The sequence below is a fragment of the Sminthopsis crassicaudata genome, chromosome 3 (genome assembly GCF_048593235.1).
Source record: "Sminthopsis crassicaudata isolate SCR6 chromosome 3, ASM4859323v1, whole genome shotgun sequence".
Lineage (NCBI taxonomy): Eukaryota > Metazoa > Chordata > Mammalia > Dasyuromorphia > Dasyuridae > Sminthopsis > Sminthopsis crassicaudata.
The window spans coordinates 446,197,021-446,224,009 of record NC_133619.1 but is presented as its reverse complement, the minus strand read 5'-3'; the positions used below and the strand labels follow the sequence as shown (position 1 = coordinate 446,224,009).

The following is a 26,989-nucleotide window of genomic DNA, read 5'->3' as shown; positions in this document are numbered from 1 at the left end:
ATGTTGGTGGGGGGGCGGAATCATGGATTCCACGTTAAGAATTTCTAAATTTAAAGTGAACAAAAACAGCTGTGTATATGTTGGGATGAGGGTTGGGGATCAAACTTAAAAATTTATCTAAAGTCTCACAGCCCATTAATGAACAAAAAGTGTGAGGGGGAGAATCTTTTTTTTTTTTTTTTTTAAACAATGGAAATTGACTATACTTCTTTCCTTAACACGTACAAGTCCTGAAAGCAACCAAAAAGAATTCTATCTACATACGATCTATAAGATGTCATATATTTTAAAATATATGACATCATAAACACTTAAATGTGTGTGTATGTATGTTTATATATATATATATATATATATATATATATATATATATATATATATATATATAAAGTTTTTTTTCACTCTGGGATAAGGTATGAAGTATGGAGAAAACTTTGCAAGACCCATGACCCAGTATTTACCTTGCTGGTAAATGTTTAACAACCAGCTTTCTGAAGATGGAGGGGAAATATATACATTATACACTTTTAAGTATAATTCTTTATTAATAACATTTTCTTAAATCTAGAAAATAAACAAGACAATATAGTAAGCTCTGATTTTCAAAGTTTGCTAACTTCTGAGATACAAATGTTCATCCTGAAAAATTAATAATTAGGTATCCTGAAAACTGACTTCAACATACCTAAGACCATTTTTTAAGGACCCAAAAAAATAATTATTAAATGTGGCTTATCCTTATGGCCAGATAACCAAGGTTAAATTCAAGAATATGTGCAATTTGCTCATTTTAGACTATTGGGAGTTGTCATTGAACTGCCTTATTTCTGAAAAATTAAAGTGGTTAAAAAAAGGAAGTCAGAGGTTAGTTTAAAAGTGGAACCAAACGGTAACAATGAAAAAAAAATCCCACAAACCTTTTCAGTCATATCTAAATCTCTGATGGCACATTAGTTTTTAAAGTGATTTGGAGATTAGATTTAAAAGATTTAGTCATTAGGGATTTTCCATTGCTAGCACTAGGGTCAATTGAAACTAGTTAAAATATTTAATAGAATTTTTTTTTCATTAGGATTTTTTAAGAGTGGATATAGTCTCCAACTAATAAAGATAATAGTAAAATACGTTAGGGCCCTATTGTAGAAGATGAGAGACACTGAAGCAAATTGCTGTTTTTTATTCTTGCCAAGGAAGGCTAGAATGGCTGTATTTCTTTTTGTTTTATATGGAAAATTAACTACCTAAATGCAATGCCAGCACGCAAATAAGAGTGTATAGTAATATAGAGTAAAGTTCTGCATCTCATCAGGGACTTGTGTTCAATACTTCCTGGTATAAAATACCATGGGCTTTCTCAAGCATAGCACAAGTCAAATGAAAATGGCTTCTAAGCAGGCAGAAAGCTATAGGACACATTAAGTATTGCATATCAATCCAAAACATTAATACTAGTACATTTGAATCATTGCACCATGGCTTCATTTGAGAATCTCAATGTATTTAGAACTATCATCTCTTTAAACTTACCAGAATCTCTATGTGTAGCAAACAGGGAACAGCAACCCAACCATGCAAATGAGCCATTGCCCATATTCCCAGACTCTGAATTACGCCAGCAGACAACATCAGAGAAATTAGGAAAACTGCTTAATAAAATAACAACAATAAAAGCCATTTTTTCTTTCTTTCTTGTATATCCTTCCTCTAAGGAATCTGGGCTGGGTCATACACAGAGGTGATGGGATCTGACCTGGCAAGAATTACAGATTCTACCTTAGAATCCTGGCTTGGCTTTAGTACTAAATCAATGTGAAATCAAATCTCTTAAAGTGTTAGTGATCGATTTCTCCCCATCTATAGAAGATGAGGCTTGTGCATCCCAGGTTAACTCTATATGATGCTTATTATTATTTAAGTATGGAACTGCTATTCCACTATATAGGGAACTTCCAATATATGAGCTCCTTTCATCAGTGCAGATCTGCTGCTGCCTGTAATTTTGAGAATTCCCCAAAGCACTGAGAGGTTAAGTCTCTTGCCTAGTACACCCCACCATTGTGTTGCCCACAGAACTTGAACCTTGGTCTCTGACTCTAAAGCTCAGTCCCTATCTGCTTGTCATCCGCCTCTGAGAGGTTTTTGTTTTTGTTTTTTTGGTTTTTTTGTTTTTTAAATCCTTTTTATTTCAGAGTTCATATAATGCCTCAGGCATGATCTCATTTTACAGAGTAGGAAATGGACACAGAAAAGGTTAAGTGGCCTCTGCAAAGTCTCAGAGCTGATCATTGAGGTTTTGCACGTCAAGAGAAAAGCTGATTTGCTGTTCCACGTTCAGGTGGAGATCAGGCCTGTGTCTGGGAGCCTCTTCCCATCCCCCTCCCCACCCATGCCAGGACGTGGGCACCAGGTGGAGCCTCTTGGAGCAGTCTGTTCCTGCTTGCAGTGATTTCCAGGGCTTCAGAGCTGCTTCAGACATCATCTGCCCTGGATGTTTACAATCACATAGCTATTAACTTGCTGAATCCTAAGGAAAAGGACCTTTGGCTAAAACCAGATGAAACTCTTGAAGTACCATTAGACAGTAGCAGGTAAGGGCATGGAATTGAATCAAAGTAGGGAGATTTTAGTTCATTACTCCATTGGCTTATGTGAAGAAATATAACAGCAAGAGTAGATAATTATGAACCCCAAAGGCTTTACAATTTAGCTTACATTGGGTTGGGGGGGAGCAATTGCAGAAGTATTGCTATTTAGCCTGTTATTCGGGAGGCATGGCTGTCAGATAGTTGATGACTGAGATGTCTTGATAATAGCATAGAACTAAAGATAAAGTGTGATATGGAGTAAGGAAGTGGGTTTCAAATTAAGTAGGTAAGTGTAGACTAACAGGCCATTTAATGACCTTAGGAGAAAAATCAATTATATATTCATACCTCTTTTACTTTAGTTTTAGACAATCAGAATATGGTTTTGTTTTTCACATTATAACACCAAAGACTGAATACTCTAATCTTTTCACCTGTGAGTTTATAAAAACTAAGATACACCATAATCTATAATGTCAATAATAATCTAACATGTCAGTTTCACATGCCACCATTCACCTGGTGATCTCAGGTCTTATATGTTCAATGATCATCTCTGTACAGATTCTCAAACCTACTTAAAAGCTCTCTTCACATCCTGAATTTTCTGTTCATCAGATGTCACGACATTAAGAAAGTCTGTCCTTGGTTCCTCTGAGGTAGAAATGGGAAGTTCCAAAGTGTTCCTTTTATTCTGGAGCTTTATCATGTACCCGTTTTCTGTGTCTACACTGGTTGTCTGTGCAGTCTATACAGTGAACATGAAATGAAGAAATGGGAAAGTACTTGAAAGTTATAGAATTACCTGGGAGATCATCCCAAGTGATTCTGTTCTATAGAAGTTGGAATCTTGAATTATCTTAATCGGTTGGGTAAATGCTATCAATAGCAGCCAGTAAGCAGTTCTCAGCCCTGTAGAGAGTACAATATATATATATAACCTTCATAAATGATGGGGTTTTAGCTTGCTTAGTTTGCATTTGCATACACCTACTCTATTCAGGTGCTCCTTAGAACAAATATATTAAAATAAAGTGCATGAATCACAATAAGTATGATATAACTCAAAATTATTTTTTAGAACTTCAGACTGGATTTGGGGTAGGAGTCCCCTGAATTTGCTACATGCAATTGGGTTGGACTAAATAGCAAATCACGATCTATTCCAATTCTAAAATTCATGTATTCTGAAAACTAGGGATGCTTCAAAACTATGTTGATGTTTTTGGAGGGAAGAATGAATGAATAAAATTATCATTTTCTCTTAAAAACAATTGGAAATATCATGAAAAAGATCATTTTAAAAAACTCAATAAGTCTAGTTTATATGATTCAAACTGGATTTAGTTTCTTTTCTCTTTTTTCTTTCTTTTCTTGTATTTCTGTAATTTACAATAACATGCCATGCTCATATTCAAAGTGAAATAATCTGCCTTACAAAGTCACTTTATCCATTTCAACCTAATCAGCTTTGCTTGGACTTTTCCTTATTTTTTTATGAAAACTCAGGTAATTTTCAGTATTCAAATAAATTGAATATTTTTCTAAAAGGAAAAATCAAATAGACAATCAAGTAGTCATGGATAGTGATTGACCATACAAGGATTTTGGAAAAGAAGTAGTATGGGTAGACTAAATGAAAATGGCTTCATGGAGGTGATGACATTTGAGCTGGAAGTAAAGGATTTAGACAGGTAGAAAAGAGAGAGGTATTTTAACGGTGGAGAACCTAAAAGAGCAAATGCTTGAAAGTACACAAAGTATGCCACTCTGAAGTGTACAAACACTGAAAAGAAAAAAATTATCAGATACTTTGACAAATGTGTAGACCAGTTTCTAAAATCATCAGTTTCATCAGTTCAAAAACAATTATTAAGAATTTATAATATGTCAAGTTCCTTATCAAGTTCTGTGAATACAAAAAAAGGCAATGATAATCAGGGAGTTAACATTATTTTATAAATATATAGATATATTCTAATTACATATAAAATTATTTTTAATCTTCATTTTTTTTTTCAAATTTTTCATTGCAAATTCTTTCCTTCTCTCCCCTCTCCCCTCATTGAGAAGACAAGCAATTTGATAGGAATTATGCCTGGGCTAGCATGTAAAATATGTTTCTATATCAGTCATGTTATGAAAGAAAACAGACCAAAAGAAAAATGAAATATAAAAAATAAAGAAAACTTTTAAAATAATTATACTTCATTCTGTGTTCAGCCTCCTCTGATATTTCTCTGGAGATAGAATTTTCTATCATGAGTATTTCAGAATTGTCTTGGATTGTTGTATTGCTGAGAATAATTAAGTCACCACAGTTTATCATCTTTTCTACTACTGCTGCTTCTGTGTACTCGGTTCTGGTTCTGCTCACTTCACTTTTCATCAGTTCATTTAAGTCCAGATTTTTCTGAAAGCCGGATGTTCTTGCTCATTCTTTCTAAGTCAATCAGAATTATACACGATGGCATGTTCAATCATTCCACAACTGATGGACATTCCTTCAATTTCTAGTTCTTTGACAACACAGAAAGAATTGCTTGAATATTTTTGTATATTTGTCCTTTTTTTCCTTTTCTTTTAAAAAACATTCCTTTGAGATATAGACCTAATAGTGGAATTACTAGATCAAAAAGTATAGCAAGCAAAGTTTTATAGTTCTTTGAGCATAGTTCCAAATTGCTTTCCAGAAAGTTGGAATCAGCTCACAATGCCACCAACAATGCTTTAGTGATCAAATTACCCCTCTAATATTTTATATATTTTTGTCTTGTTGGCCAGTCTTACAGGTTTGAGGAACTTTAGAGTTGTTTTAATTTGTATTTCTCTGATCAATAATGAGTTAGAGCACTTTTTTATGATTACAAAATAACAGATCTCTTTGTCTCAAAACTGCATATATTTTAACTATTAATTAACAAGGAATGGCTTTTATTCTTATAAATTTGACTCAGTTCTTTATATATTTGAGAAATGAAGCTTTATCAGAGAAACTTGCTATAAATTATTTTTCAGTTATGATTACTGTATATTCCTTCACATCCTATTTCCCCCATTTATTCTTGCCTCCCTTTTCACTCTGTCCCTTCTCATAATTGTTTTGCTTTTACTTCTCCTAATATTTCTCCTTTCTATCAGTCTTATCCTTCTCTGAAGCCTCTTCTCTCCTACTTTCCTATATGATAAGATACATTCTATACCTGAGTGTGCATGTTATTTCCTCTTTGAGACAATTCTGATGAGAGTAAGAGTCAAATACTGCCTGCTATTCTTTTCATTTTCTCTTAGCTATGAAAGCTTGTTCATGCTTCTTAATCTGAGATAAATTGCCCAATACTACTTCTCCAACTTCTCCTAATGCATATTTCTTTCTGAACCTTTAATTTAATTTTTTTTTAGAAATCATCCCATCATACTCAACTCACACTTTTCTGTTTATGCATACATACTTCTTCTAACTACCATAAAAATGATAAAGTTCTTAGGTATAAACATATTATTTTCCTATGTAGAAAGGTAAATAGTTTAACTTTACTGAATTACTTATGATTTCTCTTCCCTTTACTTTTTTATGTTTTTTCTTGCGTCTTGTACTTAAAAATTAAATTTTCTATCCAGATCTGGTCTTTTTATCATGAATAGTTGAAAGTTCTCTATTTCATTAAATATCCATTTTTCCCCTGAAGAATTATACTCAAATTTTCTGGGTAGGTGATTCTTGGTTGTAGTGTTATCATCTTGGTCCTCCAAAATATCATATTTCAAGCCCTCTGATACATTAATGTAAATTTTCTCTGATCCTGACTATGGCTCTGTGATATTGAAATTGTTTCTGGCTCTTTGAAATATTTTTTTCCCTTGACTTTGGAATTCTGAATTGGCTATGATATTTCTGCGAGTTTTCATTTTGGAAATCTCAGGAAATAACAAATTTATTTTTTTCAATTTCTATTTTAACATCTAGTTCTAGAATATCAGGGACATTTTCCTGAATAATTTCTTTAAAAATGGTGTCTGTGCTCTTTTTTTGATCATGTGTTTCAGATAGTCCAATAATTTTAAAATTATCTATTCTTGAACTTTGAACTTTTTTCTAGGTCAATTTTTTTTTCCAATTAGATATTTCATATCTGCTTCTGCTTCTTGATGTCATAAGCTTGCACTTGTCCAATTCTAATTTTTAAGGAATTATTTTCTTCAGTGAGCTTTTGCACTCCCTTTTCCATTTAACCAATTCTGGTTTTTAAGAAATTCTTTTCTATGGTGGTTTTTTGTGCTTTTATTTTATCATTTTGCCTATTTACCAAGCTATGTAGTGGTGAAATTTTTTTTCTCATAGTTTTCTTACACTATTCTCATTTCTTTTCCTACTTTTCCCCTCTATCTCTCATTTGAGTTTTAAAATATTTTTGAGCTCTTCCAAGGTTTCTTTTTGAAACTAATATCAGTTCATCTACCTTATATTATTGTTGTAAGGTCAAATAATTAATATATGTATACTTCTTTGAAAAAATCTTAAAACATTATATAAATGCTATCTATTAATTAATATATGATTGTATAACTAATAGGAAGCCTCATGATTCTGAAAGCAGTGCTGGAATGGACTAATATGTTAATACCTGCATTTTGGTAAAAATCACTTATATAGGTAAAGAAATAGAGAATGCACTTGTATGGAGAGAGACTTGAGACCAATCTCAAATCAAAGGAACAACCAGAAATCTATTGCAGCAGTGAGGTTCTGCACTTCTGGGTATCAGAGTGTCTGAATCAGTGGAAATAAATGGACAATGTTAATTGCTAACATTACTAACTAATATTATTAAATGAAAGGCACTGTGCTAAGCTAAGATAAATAACATTTCATTTTATCCATCTAACAATCCTAGGAGATAGGGAAATAGGTGCTATTATCATCATAACCACCCCCCCCTCTTATTTTGCGACTTTTAAATTTGAACTCTGATCCTGAGGCACAAGGAGCCCTATCCTAAGCTTCTTGTGCAGCGTTGAGCTTTGCCTTTGAGTATATGGACACTTTGTGTTGTTTTGCTCACAGCACTGGGGGTAATCTAACCTAGTTCTGCCTGTTATTGCCTGGTTTCCCAGACTGGCAATTTGTCTTCTTTAGGAATGGAAGATTTCCACTGATCTGCTCTACTGAGTCAGAACCCAAGGTCTTGATTGTGAATCCACTGTGATTAAGACCCTCTCACTGGCTACTCCAGATACTGAGCTGAGTTGCACACCCCATTCATTCCCATGAGACTGGCTTTTCTTGAAGTCCTTCCAACCTATCTTAAGCTGGAACATTTTTTCATCTAGTCTCTTCATAGGTTCTGTCATTCAAGACTCTGTTTAGAAGCTGATTCATGTGGTTTTCAAGGAAAATGGGGCAAGCTCTAACAGCTTCCTGGCTTCGTTTTACTTGGCTCTGCCTTCTCTCCTCTATACTATTTCACTTGGTGATCACATTAAGGCCCATCATCTATGCTCATGATTCTCAAATTTGCTTATCCAGTCCTAATATCTCACTAACTTCCAATTTTATATCTTTAACTCCTATTGGACATTTTGACCTGAATACCTTAAACTCAATATCTTCAAAACTGAACTCAATATCCCACCTCTCAAAACTTCTCTTCTTAACTTTGCTATAACTTTTGGATATAATCTCATTCTCTTAGTCACCCAGGCTCCCAAGCTAAATATCCTCCCAAATTCCTTATTCTTTCTCACTCTTCAACCCATATCCAATCTGTTGACAAAGCCTATTGATTTCATCTTTATAACAGCTCTCATTTTTTGCCTCTTTCTCTTTTGAGACTGCCACCACTCTACTATAGGCCTTTGTTATTGTTCAGTTATTTTTTAGTCATTTTCAACTTTTTATGATCCTACTGAGATTTTTTTTGACAAAAATACTAGAGTGGAGTTCTTCTCCAATTCATTTTATGGATAAGGAAATTGAAGCAAAAAAGACTAAATGACAATTCAAGGTTTTGCAAACCTGCCTATTTTGGACATGATAATTAAGTTGGAAATGTCTCATATTTTAGTGAATGACTAATCTTTTTGTTGTGTTTTCCTTAAGACAGAGCCAGTTTAATTTTTTTATGTATTTACCTTGGAAGAACATGATGAAATATTAGATAAAACATGTTAAATGTTTACTATACTAAGTGCTCAGACGTCAATAATCCAAAAGACAGTCCATGTTCTTAAAGAGTTTATATTCTTACAGGGGAATATAACAGAAGAAAGGATCCTGAAAAGTCTGAAAAGTAAGGGGAGAAGTAAGAAAGATGATACAATATTGGTGAAGATTTAAGGATATACTAGAGTATATTGCAGATTTGCAGAGTGTGAGTAAGATGAAAAGGGTTTTGGCCTCTTTGATATTAGCACAAAATTTTAAAGTAATTCCTCGTGTCTGGTACCATTTGATTCTATTCCTGAAGAAAATCTTCATAGTATATGAAACTGAAACTTCTTAATAGACTTATAGACTCACAGACTTATAGAGATTCAAGGGAATTTAGAGACCATCTCTCCTTTAACAGATGAGGAACAGAGGCCATAGGGGAATAATTAACTTGCTTAAAGTCATTCAGCAGCAGAAGTAATATTTGAAATCAGGTCTCCTAATCTAAAAATCAGTACGTTTTCATTATTTTAACTTTGTTTTTAAATACTTTAATCTAAAATAATATTTTTCAACATTTTTTTTTTTACTCTGATTTCATAGTAAAGCCACAGAATGTCAAAGTATATGTTGATAAAGTGTGTGGGGAAAACGCACCTTTTCTGAAATAAACATTTTTTTTTCTTTTTAAATAGTTGGTTTTTTAAATTACATGTAATGACAATTTTGGAATTCTTTTTTTTTAATTTTGAGTTTGAAAATTTCTTCTCTTCTTTACTGCTTCCTCCCTAAGATAGTAAGCAACATGCTATAAGTTATATATGTGCAAGCATGTAAAATGTATTTCCATATTTGTCATATTATAAAAGAAAAAAAGGAGATCAAAATAATAAAACCACAAAAAGAAATGAAAGTTAAAATAATATGTCTGTCTGCATTCATACTTCATCAGTTCTTTCTCTGGTTATGGAAGCCATTTTCCATCATAAATTCTTTGGAATTGTGTTGGATTGCTGCAAGGAGCACAATGTTGCTGTTACTGTGTGAAATGTTCTCCTGGTTCTGCTCATGTCATTTTGTATCAGCTCACTGAAATCTTTTCAGGCTTTCCTGAAATCAGCTTACTTATCATTTCTTATAGTGCAATAATATAGAATGAACTTTTATCTGTCTATGCTAGTTTAGCATTTCACATACAGTTAATAAAACTATTTCTCTGACCCACTTACATTATTTTCTCTACTTATATTTTCAATAAAGTACATGCTACTGTATTTGTCTTGGAATTTACAGTGGATGACTGGCACAGGGCTAGTCGAGACATTTCACTCAAAATATTGTTTACTGCTTATTAAGAATAACCTATATTCTTTAAAATCTATGTTGTTTCTCAAGGTTTTATATTAACTTCAATAATGGATGAAAACTAAATTTAAAAAAAATAAAAAAATTATGAAGAAAATAATCTTAGACTGATTTAGCCTAATTTGGGCCTAACTTCAATTAATGGTGACAATAATTTTTTTTTAAAAAGATAATGAACAAGAGAGCTACCTTGTTTGTTTAAATAAAGAGACTATTATGTATATGCAAATAGACCACAGCACATTGAAATTGTATAGCAGCTTCTGTTTTAATTGATGTACAATTCAGAAAATATGCCAAAAGGTTATTTAGCCAAAGAGCTATTTTTTTCCTATGACAGATGAAGATGCAGCAAAGTAATCTACTGTAAAAAGTGCTTTTAGAGCCGAGCTGCCTCTCAATCCTAAAGTCACATTCATTAAGCCCTCTATTGAAGATTCCATAAATGTGAAAAGTGACTTATTATATTACTGGCTTGTTGGTTTAGAAGTCAGCAAGTCAACAAGCATTTATTAAGTATTTACTATGTGCCAGGAATACTCTGAGGGTGAACATTCAGATCTCTTGAACAAGGATAGGAGAAACTTCTGTCTATATTACACCATCCCTCCATCCTTCCCCCCCCCCCGCCTTTTTTTTTTTTTTTGAGGAACAGACTAACAAATAAAAAATATACATATATATATATTGACTTTCCCTTTAGGGAATCTCACTGATATTTGTTTCCTTTTTTCCCTTTTTTAAAAGTTTTTTTTTTTTTCCCCAAAAAATAAAATACTTAAAGGTATAATTTGTGTGTGTGTGTGCATTTCCCCAATACATTTTCTATGGTGTATACTTTGGAAACACTGTAGTAAAGGAAATGGTATGTCCCCCCCACCCTTAATTTTATTTAATAGTATACTGCATTGATTCTTTATTTCAGATACTGATAATTCTTTTGAAATATCACAGATGGGCATGATTTTTTTTAAATGTAATTTTCCTTTGTCTTCAGCACATAATGTTGATACATATTATTTATTTATTTATTTTTTTAATTTCAAGCTATTGACTTTTTTTGGACTCAGTAAACTGCATACATTAGCATGCATTGCATTAGATTTCCACTCTTTGTGAAAAGGGAGGGAAGCCACATGAAAGAAAAGCTAAATCAGAAATCATATTGGTGGCTGAAATGTAAACTAAACTGTATACTTGCATCTGTAGTTCTCGGTAAAGTTAGAAATTTACCCTAAAGCTTATTGGAAAATATCCCTTGTGATAGAAGCCCCCCTTCTTCCTTCCCTCCCTCTCTCTCCATCTTTTGCCTTCCCAACCCTCTGAAAGCCACATCTGTTTCCTACTGATAGCTTTTAACACACATCCCCTTAATGTCTTCTAACAGGAAGTGGAAACGGAGAGAAGTTTGTGTTCCCCAGCATTGAAGAGTCAGCCCAGTAGTCGTCCCGTCAGTCCTGTGAAAGATCCAGACAAGAAAGGTGGGAAAACATCTTTTGACAAGATGTCATCTGAAAGTGGTCACAGCAACAACTTTGAAGGTTAGCATAACACTTTGATCTGATTTCTTGGCATAGCACCTTGTTCAATAGAAGTAAGCTAATAAAGTGTGTGGGTAGGTTTGCTTTTCAAAACAGTGAGGGGGAAAAACTGATGAGGCAGCAGATAGCTTACTTTCTAACAAAACACCACAATTCAGGAAAATAAAAATAGGGTTTTTTAAAGTATACTTTTTTTAAATTTGTAAAAACCAGGGCAAGAATTGTGATACAGAAGGCATTCAGTCTGAATTTCTCCTATGTCCTAAAGCTCTGAATAAGTTAGTTTATTAGCTGCAAATAAATCAGTGCAATCATTTGTTTTCCAAAACTATAGTTAGAGAACAATACATTGGATCATCCTCTGGCTATTCCTTTTGTGACAAAAGGAAAAACCATATTTGTTTCACTAAGTCAGCGGGTAGTAAAAGAATGAAGTATGACTGCCTGTCACTTGCAAAATAAAAAATTTTTAAAAAGGCCTTCTAGCAGCTTGTCTTCAGTCGATTAAACTAAATGTGCTTAATGAATTTGGTATAAAATGTGACAGGACAATGTCACATTTTGGGAGAAAAACATATAAATTTGATTAATGTTTTTGAAATGCCATTAAAATGTTAATAGCTCATATGTTTGAAATTGCATCATTACCATAATTTTCAACAATGACAGAATTGCAAAATATAAATAATTTATTGAAAAATGGAGGAAGCATTTATGACATATGAAGAGGCACTAACATGATTTTCCATTTTAACCAAGTATAATTTAGAATTAGTAACATTTGTTAAAAGAAAAAATATTAAATGACTCAGTGTTTTCAGGTATGTCCTCACATAAAAAAAAAAACAAAACAAAACAAAAAATAACTTTCACATTGACAAGCAAGTTTGTTTTGGTAATGTGCGTTTTTTTTGTGTGAAATGTCATTCAAAATTTGGGAAAATATACTTACTTATAAAACATTGCTAACACTAAGTTCAGTGACTGTTAGTGTCACATTATATCTTTATGAAATTTAAGATTTGTAGTCTTTTGCTTTAATACATGGCAAATGGTGCCTAATTAGAAAAAGCACTAGAGATAGAATAGATATCTAGATATTAGCAATGGAACTGCACTAAATTACATAATCTTGAAAGTCACTTTGTGTCCCTGTTATTGTTCCACAAAATTAAGGAATTGGGTTAGATGGTCTTATTTCTAGCCTTCCAGACCTGACATCCTATGTTTCTGTGAAGAGAAGATTCAAAAGGGATAGCTGTAAGGATTCGAAGGGATGTGATGAGATAAAAAGGGAAGATTGGGGTGAAAAAATAAATGTAAGCACAGAACAGAGTTGAGTGAGTTCATGCACTTTGTTGTTCAGTCATTTTTCAATCCTGCTTCACTTTTTGCAACCCCATTTGGGCTTTTCTGACAAAAATTCCTGCAATGTTTTTTTTCCATTTTCTTCTCCAGCTCATTTTACAGATTAGGAAACTGAGATATCCAGGATGAAGTGACTAACCCATTCCAGATCTGAACTCAGGAAGATTAGTCTTCTTGATTCCAGGCCTAGCACTCTGATTTCAGGCCCAGGGTTATATTTTCTGAGCCGTCTTGTTGTACACTAAATCTACCTTGCTATCCACTAAAGACAATGTTCAATGCATAGATTTGTCAATCATTATCATTTGCAGACTTTTATCAGGAGCTTCTAGAAGTAAGCTATGAAATTTGCACAGGAGAATCATATATTATGATTGTAGAGGATATTCAAGATGTTAAGTCAAATTTAAAGACAAAACTGTTGGGTAAGAAAAATTACACCAAGCCTTTTGGCTTGTTCTCACACATTCTTCCAACTATGACAAAACCAACAATTCCTTTCAGTCAGTTAAAAGCTTTCATTAGTGGGAAGGGATAGTTCTTCGTCTTCAGTAAGATGACGAGGGCATCCAGTCATCCATGGTAAAAAAAAAAAGGTATAGATGCATACATATAGGTACACACACACACACACATATACATACAAACACAAACATGTGATTCAAAACCCTTTTACCACAATATTTTTCTTCTCAGCTTTTGCTCTTGGAGTCATAATTTTAAAATTTAATTTTCTAGGTCATGAACATATAAAAAGCTAACAGAATAAAATACATTAAAGATTCCTGTTTCCAAGGCTTTTTATAGGAAGCTTTTGAAATTACCTGCCACATTTCTCTTTCTTATTCAGCTTCATTAAAGCTAAATTCATTCTTTATTCTTAAATTGGTCGTTAATTTTCCCTGACAGTTTTAACAAAACAGACTGTTACTTTTAAAATTTCTGTAACCAAGTGGAAGTATCATATATTCCTATATTATTAGCTAAATCTTGAAAATAAGAACTTTTTAAATCTCTCAGTTATTCTCTCTTTCGTCATTCTCTTTCAATTTCTCTAACTTTCACTCTCATTCTCTCTATCTCTCTCTGCCTCTGTCACTCTCTCTCATCCCATTCATGTTTCTACATCTTCCTTTTTGTCTAATCTTAAGATTTTTAGAGATAGTAATTCCTCAGAGCAGCTGAACTTCCTACAGGAAGTGATAGAATAGGCAACCCCCCCCCCTTCCTTTCTCTCTGCACACTTATCTACAGGTTTGAGGATATGGATGAGCAGAGAATAGGATATATTAATGTCAACAGAAATTGAAATTATATTAATTCCCACACTAAGGAGGAAGTCTTAAAAAAACTAGTAAAAGCTTCTTATAGTGATAAAGTTGCCAAGTTTTTCCTTCTTGTACTTTTTTCAAACTGTTAAAAAACAATGGTTTCATTAAAGGAAAAGCAAAGTCTAGGGTTAAGTCCATGTATCTTTTCCATGGCTTATTTCGTAGAGCTTAGTCATCCTGGGGAATACTAAGTCTCAGACCAGGAAGCAGTTCATCTGATAAATACCAGAGGTCTCTACATTAAAAGGAAATGAAACATCAGTATATTTAACATTAAACATCATCTAAGCAAAAAAGTTCCTTTTGAAATCTGCAACATAATTGATATTTAGTCACAGACCAGTACCAGCAAATAGTATTAGTATCATTTGTCTTTCTCTAAATGATTTGTTCTTCTCTAATGAGAATTACAGGGAAGACTTTTTAGATCTGGTGTCTGGAGAGTGACTTGACAGAACTTATATCTCCTGTTCATAGTAATGTCTCTTTACTCAACACATTACTTATTTCTTGTGCCTAGCATGCTTCTTTTATAGATGGGCAGCATTATTTCTGTCATCTCACAGTAGATTATTAATTTCAGTAAATGATAAGAAATAAAAAAGCCTTTATGGAAAAGATTTAAATGAGAAGCTTTTTCTTCAAAGAATCCCAACTATTGTTCTTATAGAATGGACTCCACAAAAATGTGGCAACAGAATAGTAGTGATTCTCTACTCTGATTTCAAAGTCTTAACATAAATTGTTGGTATATGACATGGAATACCCAATCTTCATGAAAACCCTGTACTTAGTCATTGTGCCTTCAAGCTGTGACACTTTGAAATTCCCTAAATTGTTTTGGGGTCCTATTAAGCCTAACTTGGGATGGGAGGTTATACAGAATATCCATATAGCCTCAAGGTCAACTGAGGCTAGAATGTCACATGCCTGTATTCCTAATTAGTGTGACTAAGGACCCTAAAGCATTAAAGAGTCCCAGTTATTGAGGAGAGAGCAAAAGGTCTAGCCCCTTGTCTCTCAAAGCATACACATCATCATTCTAGAATTGTAGGTGCTATATCTTTACTTGTATAAATGGCTAAATACTTCAGAGAAGTCATTAAGTCACTCATATTGGTTCAAGATTAAAAAGTCATAGACTCATTACTTTTGGTCACAATTAATTTATAGGTTATCTGGGATTCATAAACTTCAAAAATAGTTTGATAACTGTATTTCAGCATTGATGGTTTTCTTAGTAATATTAGGACATTTTACTATACATTTAAATATTACTCATAAAAGGGGTCCCTAGGCTTCACTAATCAATTAATCAACATTCATTAAGTGCTTCCTATGTCCCAAGCATGAAGCTATGTGCTAGGGTTATAAAAAGGGGGGGGGGCAAAATAGTGCCTAGCCTAAAGGAACTAATGTTTTAATGGAGGAAATAATATAAAAACAAATATATATATACATATATATATATATATGTATATATATAAAGCAAGCTATATAGAGCAAGAGGAAGCCATTGAGAAAATGAAAGCACTAGAATTAAGAGAGGAGGCTTTCTGTAGAAGATGGGATTTTCACTGGAATTTAAAAGAAGTCAGGGAATTCAGTAGTTGGAGCAGAAGAGGGAAAGTGTTCCAAGAAAGTGGGACAGTCAGGGATAACTCTGGAGCCAAGAGATGGATTGTTCCATTCATTAAACCATTAGTAGCATGTCATAAAATGTCACAGAATAAGACATAAGAAGACTGGAAAGAAAAAGGAAAGATTATGAAAGGGTTTGAATGCTAAATAGACCAATTTTTATTTTATTCTGTGGGAAATCATAAGAAGCCACTGGAATTTTTGAGTAAAGGGATTTATGCTTTAGGAAAATCTTTTTAATGACCAAATAGTGAGGATAGATTGAAGTGGGGAAAGACTTAAGACAAGTATTTGAACCAGTAGGCTATTTCAATAATCACCAGGCTATCAAAAGGTGTTATAATATTAAAACACAATTTAAATGTTAAGAATCACTGTGGTAGAGGCATAAACCTTACTCTAAGGATTTGGGATAGAGAAATATACAGGGGAGGCAGCAATTTAATTCAAAGGATTTCTGCAGTAATACTTTCTAGGGTTTGTATTTATTTGCAGTTGCCCTCAAAGCTTATGCCAGTAGCTGCTCTAACTTGTGTCTGAGTTTATGTTTCCTTTTATAGAAGAGTAACATTATTTAAATAGAGTACTGAAATTGGGAATCAGTAAGAATCATCTTCCTGAGTTCAAATATGGTCTCAAATACCTACTAGCAGTCACTTAACTCTGTTTGCCTCGGTTCCTCATTTGTAACATGAGCTAGAGAGGGAAATGTCAAACCACTTTGCCAAGAAAATCTCAAATGGACCCTCAAAAGGTCAGACAGCATCGAAACAATGGAACAACAAAAGCTTAAATTCACCTGTTCAGCTGCTCTTAACCTGCCTAGACCATCTGGATATAAATGACTATCATTAATTTCAAATCAGAATCCTCACGTATTAGACTTTGGTAATGGAACTAAATAATATCCAATGTATCTCACCATTCCAGGGATATAAGGGCTTCCTACTGATGTGAAAGTTAGGCTGGGGTTATCCATACTAAAATCCTCATGCAAGGATTATCTTCTGAAAGCTGTATATTTTATGACCTTTACATTCTCATTCATCTGGCTCTTACAATTTTTCTAATGTAATATGACATATCAAAGGTAGCCCTACTAACTATATGAGGCAGATTTATTTATTTATTTATTATTTAAAAGTCTTTATGTTGTCTCCCTCTGTAACTCCTTATTACTTCTTGTCACTCTATCTCTCCCTTTCTGCCTATCTATTTCTCTGTCATCTGTCTGTCTGTCTCTCTTTCTCTCCCTCTCACACACACACGTACACACCTACCACATTTATCTGGAAGTTACATTCAATATAAACTTTATTCTGGAGATGCTAATGAAATGATAACCAGTTCTCTGTCAAACAAATAGTTCTCAAGAAGCAGTAATGGTGCATGAGCAACTTGAAGAAGTCTCAGGGGAACATGATAGCTGTCTTCAAGTATTTGTATGGTTGTCACAACTGGGAATGATAATTCTTGTTCTGTTTGGTCTCTATATTGGAACAAATAGCAATGTGTGAAAATTAAAAAGACAGCAATTTGACGTCAGGAGAAATGTACTAACAATGAAAGCAGCCCAAAAGCAGAATGGGGTGTCTCAAGTGGTTATGGGTTCTCCCTCTTTCATGGCCTTCAAGCAGAAGTTGGAGAAGGAATTTGGGGTATATTATAATAAGCAATCCTTTTGTGTATGAATTTGACTCTGTGGTTTCTGAAGTACTTTCCAAATCTCAAATTCTGTGATTCAAACCAAAGGTACTAGAGACAGTTCATACAGGCAAGTCTGCAGTAATTCTGGACACCTGCGTTGCCTGATTTCCTAGGCTTTTATATCTGTTATTCATGGATTTGGAGTCAATAGATTTAGGTTTGAATTCTGAATCTATCTACCAGTAAATCATTTAAACTTTCTGAACTTCATTTAGAAAATGTTCATCTATTAAATGAGGTTGTTGGGCTAGATCAGCTCTAGATGGGCTCTAAGGTCATTTTTAGAGCTAACCTGATGATGCTATGGCCTTTGTGCTTCATTTTTTATACAGGACAGGTGTTTCTCATATAGATTGTCTCACATAGACCGCACAATGAATTAGACTGCTGTGAACCCAACTTTATTTTGAGATGAGATAATGAGCCTTTTGCAGAAAATATGTTGGAGTTGAAAAAAGAAATCAACTTCTGAGAAAATGTCAAAGATGTGATTCAAGCATATTGGTATAAAATGCCAATGGATGGTTTAATGTATCATGAAAAATAGTACATATTCATTTTTTCAATGAAAACATTACATTCTAATGAATCAAAGAAATACTATGGAATAGAAGTACACATATATCAACAAAACTTTTCCTGAAATTTGTGTAAACCAAAATTTTGCAAGCAGGATAATATTCAAAGTATACTAGAAGTATCCATAATTTAAAAATAATTCTTCAGCAAATTCCTTTTTTCTAAAATGAAGAATTTTATCTGTGTGAACAATTAACCACACTTGCTCTATAAAAAGACTAAGTTGTGTATGTTACTTTTTTCTGAAACATGGGCACACTTTCATTTTCTTTTCCCTTGGAGTCTCCCCTGAGCACTTAGGACCTAATCCAGTCAGCAAGTCAAAGCAAATTCCAAAGTTAAATCATGAGGCTTGCAGGAATGGACAGCTGAGAAAGTTTCCTGTTCTGAGAAATATTCTATTAAAGGCCAATTCATGATTCTTTTTACATGGCCTCTATAAATCAGTACATTGTAATGCAGGAATATTTCTATACATTAATAATAAGAAAAAAAAACCCTGTAAACACAGGTTGAGCTCAGGGAGGTGAGTCAGGGAGAGATTTATAATATGAGCACATCAAATGACATGAAGTAGAAACAGTGACCACCTTAAGCCCCAGTGGTTTTTTTGAGATCGAAAACAACTGGATATTATTTTAAAAGTTATAATTGTATTACAAATTTCTATACTTTCTCTCTTCCCCAGAAAATGTTTTTCTTAGCTGGAGTTTCAGGATCAAAATAAATATGCATTTATCTTAGGAAATTTGGGGCAAAGTAAAACAATGATTGGAAATGAAGGAAATTTTTGTAAAGTCCCACATTTAAAGGCACAAAATGGTAAATGACTGTGAAATGTAGGTATAGGATAGAAAGAATGTAGTAGCTCTACTATCTGGGTATCATTGGAATGTTACCTATTATTCTGCTGATTTGCCAATATTGAACACAGACTCCATTATAAGTTCTGATTGGAAAAATGAAATATTTGCAAGTATAATGGGTTTCATTTGGCCATTGTGAACTTCTCTAGTTGATGGACAATGCTGAAATGTGCATATTCAGCTTCTTTGAAATCAATGCAGCATACCATAATGGGTTTTTATATTATATATACAGATATTGTTTTTTAGCGTCAGCTCTCCAACCTTTCCAACCATCACCAAAACAAAGTAGATGGCTTTCAAAAATATAATTCAAAGTGTGTGTGTGTGTGTGTGTGTGTGTGTGTGTGTGTGTGTATGAGAGAGAGAAAGACAGACAGACAGACAGACAGACAATTAATTTAAATGGTTATGGTTCTAGAGTGGTAATAGGATGGACCAGATTTTCAAATGAAAATCAGAAATTCCAGTTTATGTAGACACTAGGTGGCTCAGTGGATAGAGCACAAGCCCTGAAGTCAGGAGGACCGGAGTTCAAATATGACCTCAGACACTTAACACTTCCTGGCTGTGTGACCCTGGGAAAGTCACTTATCCCCAATTGCCTCAGCAAAAAACAAACAAAACAAAACAGACAAAAAAAAAAAACTGCAGGATAAGAATCTTCTGGTACATGTTATGTAGACTGGCAGGGTTGGGTGAAAACTATAGGTTCTAAACAGAGAAGAGATTCAAAGTACATCTCAGGGAATGGTCAAAGTAGGTGTTAAACAGGAGTTAAGTAAACAGAGGAATTTTCAAGTGCACTTAGGATGAAAACACAAGCAAATAAAACTTAAGGATTCTTAAATTCTACTTGGGGAAAACACCACTTTCAAGGGAGCAAAAAAGTATATGTATGTGGAAGGGGGGGTTAGATTTTGAGATAGCAAGATAGAGGTCAAAAATCTAGGCAAAAATAAGATGAAAGCACACCTTTAAGGGAAAGAATTCAAATTTCTATTGGGAGGAGATGCGGATGATGGTAAGGGAGCAGGTGGCATAGTTTGGAGATGGCTGGGAAGTGAGAGTTCAGATATTATTATACTTTTTTTGAGGAAACAGATGCAAGAAGATTAAATAACTTGCTTGTGTACAAGGCTATTAAGTGTCAGCTGGGATTATGAATACATTTTCAAGATTCTATATCATTCAACAGTCAATAAGAATTTATTAAACGCCTACTATGTACTAGTTACTGTTAGATGGCGAAAGTACAAAACACAAAATGAACCACTATCTCCATTGGCTTTTTTTTTTCTTTTCTTTTCTTTTTCTTTTTCTTTTCTTTTCTTTTTACTATAATCACACTGTCTCCTCAACTACTAAGGGTTAAAGGATGGGGGAAATAGTGGAGCCAGACAGTCCAATTATAAAGCCTTTTCCCCGTTGAGGCTATGCTTAGTATTCAGTCTAATATGACTTCACCTATGTAAAATGTAATGGGGTGGGGCAGACAGTGCAACTTGATCATGGAGCTCCTACCATCCAAGGAATAGACAGACTTTGGATACCCCTAATTTTGGAAATGGAAAAATAGGCCTTAAGCATCTTACTCCCATTCAGATGATGTAACCTTGAAAAGGTTAAAGCATTTTATTAGTATTTTTTTAAGAATATTTTAGTCTTTTACTTCTTTTCTATTTTAGCCAAATAGCTATTATTCTATTTTTTTTATAACATCTTTTTCTTTTGAAATTATACTTGAAGAAAATTAAAGCTTTTAAATACAAATTTCTGACACTTTTGAGTCAATGTTATTTTTGCAAAGTAATGTATATTACATATCTTCTTTGTGCATTTTGTATTGATGCTTAACTGATTCTCTTTTTAGACTATCTAGATTAATTGACTCTTCTTTATTTTTTATTTTTTTAGTTTTGAATTTAATGAGCTGTATGAAAACTATCTTTCTATATTTCACCTACCAGTCCAGACAAAATTCATTCTCTTAAACCCTGCATTGTAAATAGCCAAGTCTCTGTATTTAGGTATTTACATCAATGTGGGTAACCTTATGATCCTACTTCCAAATCCTGGTCATACAAATCACATGTGTCATAATAGAGACACACTAAAATAATTTCCTATGAATAAAGTCAGTGTGTCATTCTAAGCTCTTAATATGTCAGGTTCAAATTGTGAAATAGTATATGAAGACCCAATTAGAATAGTACTTTCAGTCCTAGCCAGAAGTTACTTTAATACTATTTTAAAGAATCCTATTGGGTCAGTACCTACATATGGGGGAAAAAGCTCTATAAACAATTGCGATTACTTAAAGAAGTAGTATTAAAAATAATACTTGCCTAATGCATTGAAAAATAAAGATTATTTCATGTTGTAATTGTTGTGAAAGCTTTGATTATCTCTAGGTTTATTATGGGTAATGTTATCATGCTAACTCTGTTATGCTTAGTAATGGCATTGCTCTTTCATGAACATCATGGGCAAAATTTGAGACCAATTCTCCAAATGATGTCATATCATAATAGTTATGACTCAATTCCTAAGTTTCCCCTTAGCAGTGGCTGGAGTTGGCCTATGCAAAGATGGGGAGGGAAGGTTTGGATTCTATTGCATTTAGTAATGTTTTGAACATGTAGCCATCATGAAACCAATTTTTGCAGATTTTCTTTATTATTTGCTTCATAGCTATTTCTTTAGCATACACTTTAAGTTACCAAATAAGGATATCAACAGATGGCTAGGATGTCAGAGACATTTCTATTGAGTGAGATGCTTGGTGGGTAAAAGTTCATCCTTGATTTCCCATCTCCCCACCTCTATGAATCATAGCTTTTTGCTGTTCTTCCTTTTATAAACCTAGATTTAGACCTATCAGGGATCTTGTCAGTTAGTCCAAGCCTTTCTTTTTTATAAATGAAGAAACTGAGGCATAGAGAAAGTGACTTGTCTAAGCTCATGCAACTAGTAACTATCTACAAGAGAATATTAACTTTAGTGTCCTCCAAGAAACCATATGTCTCAAATTCCCCATCTGTAAATGAGAAGTTTGGACCAGATGGGTTTCTTCTAACTCTGAAAGCCAAATAGCTGCTGGTCTAGTTGTTAAAATGGTTTTAAGTGCCCTTTACCCTCACCAAAAAGAGAGAGAAAACATTTTAAAATGAATATTTACAGTAACTTAATGAGGGCATAGGATCTTAGTGCTGAAGTAGACATCATTTTTAGAAAACTGATCCACAGAGAAGTGAAATATTTTCTTCTTAAGGACACAAAGTTAGCCGCACAGATCTAGAACCCACATCTCCTCACTTCATACCAGTGTGCTTTTCAGTATCCCTAGAGGACTTACAAATAAGAGAACACTAATTATTTTCTACTGGATTTCAACCAAATACCAATATCATGACCTGTTCTAAACTACAACTCAATCTCCCCATCTTTACATGTGCATTTGAATGAAGGGAAACATAGACATCTGAAAAGTCTTTGTTTCTAGCTAACTACAAAGCTATCTTACCTGGTGCCAAATGCATGCAAGAACAAGGCAAACAATTATGGGATAGCAAATTTCAGATTTTTAGAGAGAATACGAAATGTCATTCAATTGTGCATATGTTATGGAAGAATATCCCTAGTCAGAAAGGCAGGAGTCCCTATTTGGAATTATGAATGTATATCTGGGCTTTTTATAAAAGCTTTTTTCTATTATTTACTAACATTCTTAAGTTAAAAAAAATGAATCTCCAGTATGATTTCTAATGTCATGTGTAAATATGGTCATTTTGGGGGGGGTATCAACTCTTTTCTCTGAGGAAAAATTGATGTCATATTTTATTAGAGTCTATCCCAGTTTTCAATTTCTTTCCAATTTTGTGGAATTTTGTCACAGTTTTGCAAGTTTTAAAAGTGAATCACTTTTTAAAAGTGAAGGTAGAATTCTTTTTTAGGAGGAATTGATATAAGGTTAGATGGCTTTGAAATAAGTCCTAATTTCATTATAAGTGAAATATTACATATTTTAAATGTTAAGGAATGAAGCTTAGGTATACGAGATATGTATATTTTAGGGTCTTTTTTAGTGAGAATGGGGATGGAAAGTCCTGTGAAGTCTCACTGTCTTGTTCATATATTGGTAGACAATCTGGATTTTGTCCCAAGAGCTGCAGAATTTTGCATAAGTGATTTGCATTTCAAGTGCCTCATAATAAACAATAATTCAAACATCTTAAGTGATTTTGGGAGCTGCTAATGACTTGGGGGAAAAGCTCTGTTAAATGTTAACAGTGGTTTAGATTACATGTGAAGGCATACTTTTCAATAGGATATGAATCAAAGGTATATAGGTTTTAGGGGGAAAAAAAGCAGACAAAAAAAAGGATCTTTTCATTGGAATAGGAGAACTAGCTTTTATACAGGCATACATTTACACTTTATCAGACAAAGAGATGGTAATGTCTTATCTTATAAGAATGGTAGCTTTTTTATCTTTTTATGAATTAATATATCAGTTGTAGGTAGGTGACAGATTCTGTGCCCAGACCCTAGTCACTTGAATGATTATTTTGAAGCCTGAGATGTAGAGATTTGAATGAACAGAATGCAATCGGTTAGCAGAATACATGTATTTCTCCAATTAATATGTACATCTTTTCTTTCCTTTTTTATAGTAGTCTCTAAGTGCTATGATTTTAACTCTATCATTTTGATAGGCACAAATACTGCCTAAGCAGTCATTGCTTGGACCACATGAAGGGGAGGGACCACTTTTAGTGGTATTCTCCACTAACTTCAAATATAACAAAGGAGAATAGAGTGCTTTCTAAAATACTTGCTTAGAGCCTTGGATTCAATCATATGACTGCTTTGTTATCTACTTGGTATATATATTAAGTTATTAAAACTACAAAGGAAGGGACTAGTATCAGAAAATGTAAAGCTCTTACAGCTTCTGGGTCTTTTTACTTGCATCCTTTTCCTTTCCATTTAGTCAACACATTTATACAGGTCTTATTAGGCACAAGTATAGCATGATATAGAACAAGTCTCCATAATGGGAGCTTCACTTTTCTTCAAGATGCATATGATCATCCTTCAAGAAAGTAGAAAGGAAAATAGTACTTCACCCTCCCTCTTAGCTAATGTGAAAGCATGTTTCTAATGCAATCATATTTCCCTGCTCCTCTCACATGGCTATGAAAACTCAAAATTTCTCCCTTTCTTTCACCCTGACCATAATCTAAATCCTATTCTAGTACTCAGACTAATTATTGTACAAATGCACTTGGTAAAATTCACACACACACACACACACACACACACACACAACCCTCAAATATCCTCCCCTCAGATATTAGGCATGTGCTCTAGGACGGTAACACACAAGCAAAAGTCTCCCTCTTCCTTTTCCAATTTTGTTTGGGACAGAATGAGGGATGGAAGAATAGGCAGGCATAGATGATTTGCAATATGCATTGTAGATCTTTGTTACTTTATTTTTTTCTCTAAAACACATTCCTCTTTTGAAATCTCCAATCACTAAGGGAACCACTGTCCTAATCACCCAGGTAACAACTCAGAGAAATTTTCAACTCCTCAATTTCAGTCAGCTCTGAACTCTCTGAAATCATAAATTCTTGTCTTTCTCTTGATCATTTTCTGTCCTGCTGGGGTTATTATTCCATTCTCCAAACTAGATGTCAACAGATCAAGCCCATGAAGTGCTAAGACACTCAACTCTGAACTTCCTGAACTCATGCATCCTCTTCTTTCCATTAGTCATTATTTGTTCTGCTGTCACAAGTATACCTTCTTCCATCCTCTTTTCATCTCTTATTCTAAGACCTATAATCACATAAATAATACTATTGCATATAGAAAAGGCTTGTCAATGTACTTTCCTATTGTTCCACTCACATTCTTGTGACTTTTCAAAACAAAACATCCTTCCCTGGCAACTAGATAGCACAGTGGATAGAATACTAAACTTGGAATAGAAAGAAAGATCTGAATTCAAATCCACACTTATTATAAATGTGATCCTGGCTAAATCAATTAAACCATCTACCTCACTTCCTCAACTGTAAAATCAGGATAATAACAGCATCTGTCTCACAGATGGCTGTGAGAATCAAATTTGTAGAAGTACTTAGCATAGTGCCTGTTACACAGAAAGACTTTAATAAGTGCTTATTTTCATCCTTCTCCAGCTTCATCTGCTCTTCCTTTTAGGATGTAAGATCCTTTAAGGCAGAGATAGTCTTGTTTTTGTACTTAGATGTTCTTAGAACAGTGATTGGACCAAAATAAGAGCTTAATAATCTGTCATTTATATGCTTACTTGACCCTGTACTCCTACCCCCTTATGCAATCAATCATCACATCTTACAGTTGTTATCTTTGCAACCTCCCTCCCATGTGTTCCTTTCTCCCTACTCACAAAGATGCCACACTGGTTAAGGTTCCCATCACATCTTACTTTGAGTACTATAATAGACTTCTACTTGGTTTTCCTTGTCTTGACATCCTCTCTCCCCCACTCCAATCCATCCCTTCCCAGAATTGCCAAAGTGACCATGAACTCTCATACTCTGGTGGTTCCTTAACAATTATAAAATCAAATGTGATTTATTTTTAGTTACCTCCACCTTTTTAATGTCTATTTTGTATAAATATTTAATGTATGTGATTATTAGCATGACAAGATATATATGCAATTCATAAATAAATGTACATATGTTGGGGATATATGCTTTTTTTCTCTTTTATGCTAATAGAAGTATATGATCAAAAAAGTATATAAGAAAAATGGTGCTAGTCTTTAAGGTCAAGACATTTCAAGTTCAAATTCTACTTTAGCTACATATGGTATGAAGGAAAGAAGAATCCCTTAAACTCTCAGAACCTGTTTTCTCATTTGCAAAATGGAAACAATGTAACTATTAGTTTGAAATGAGATGTATTCTAGTGTACTAAATGCTTTACAAATTCCTGTTATTTTTGTTATCATTCTACAAGAAGAAAAAGGCAAAAGACATCCCTTTTTTATAGGCCATTTATATATCTTTTCTCCCCAACTTAATTATATGAAGATAAGAGCTTAATGAAGGAATACTTTAGGAAGGGTTAGATATTTAGGTGGATCTTGAGTTCTTCATTTTTGTGAATTGTCAAAGCAGATGGTATGGGATGGGGGAAGAGGGGTTGCATCAAAAGTCCTTGCCTCACCTATCTATTTCCTGGCTAGAACAATTTGTTAAATGTGAAAATTCTATTACTATCCAAATTCTAAATCTGAGTTTATGCTTTTGGCAAGATAGATATATTCCTGAACTGTTTATGTTTCTGTGGCTGACAAGTTGTTTAGAGGTAATAGCAGCTCACTTTCCTGTTGTCATATTTCTAAATCAGTTTAAAGTGACTTTTGAAGCAATCTGGTATACTTGACAGTTGTTTCTGAGATAGGAGTGTCCATACCATAATACTTAAAAAAAATCTCATTCTGTTTATATTCTCAGTTTGGCAAATGTATCAGTAAGTCTGCTTATTAAGATAATTGGTTATGGTCTATCTCTATATATTTTTCAAAATCATTTCTCATCTTATATTTTTATATATTTTAACCAAATAATGAGAATATCGAATTTAAGGCTAGAGATTCTGGATTCAACTCCCATATCTGATATTACCTGTTCGACCTTGCATTAGTAACTTCATTTTTCTGGATATCACCTTATCTGTTCTTTTACCTTATATGCGAGATGAGAAAGTTAGTCTAGATATCCACTAAGTGCCCTTACAGCTCTAAATTTATGGCCTCTGTGACCTGCCAAGATGTGAATTTTGTCTA

At 33.6% G+C, this 26,989-nt stretch overlaps 1 protein-coding gene across 1 annotated transcript in view; it reads left to right on the top strand.

Moving 5' to 3' along the window:
• The window catches only part of XIRP2 (xin actin binding repeat containing 2), a 389,948-nt gene that overhangs the window by 237,424 nt on the left and 125,535 nt on the right, over positions 1 to 26,989 (top strand). The window contains exon 2 of the mRNA XM_074303209.1: positions 11,489 to 11,642. Within this exon, the coding sequence (XP_074159310.1) occupies positions 11,489 to 11,642 (154 nt within the window). The remainder of the gene's footprint in view (positions 1 to 11,488; positions 11,643 to 26,989) is intronic.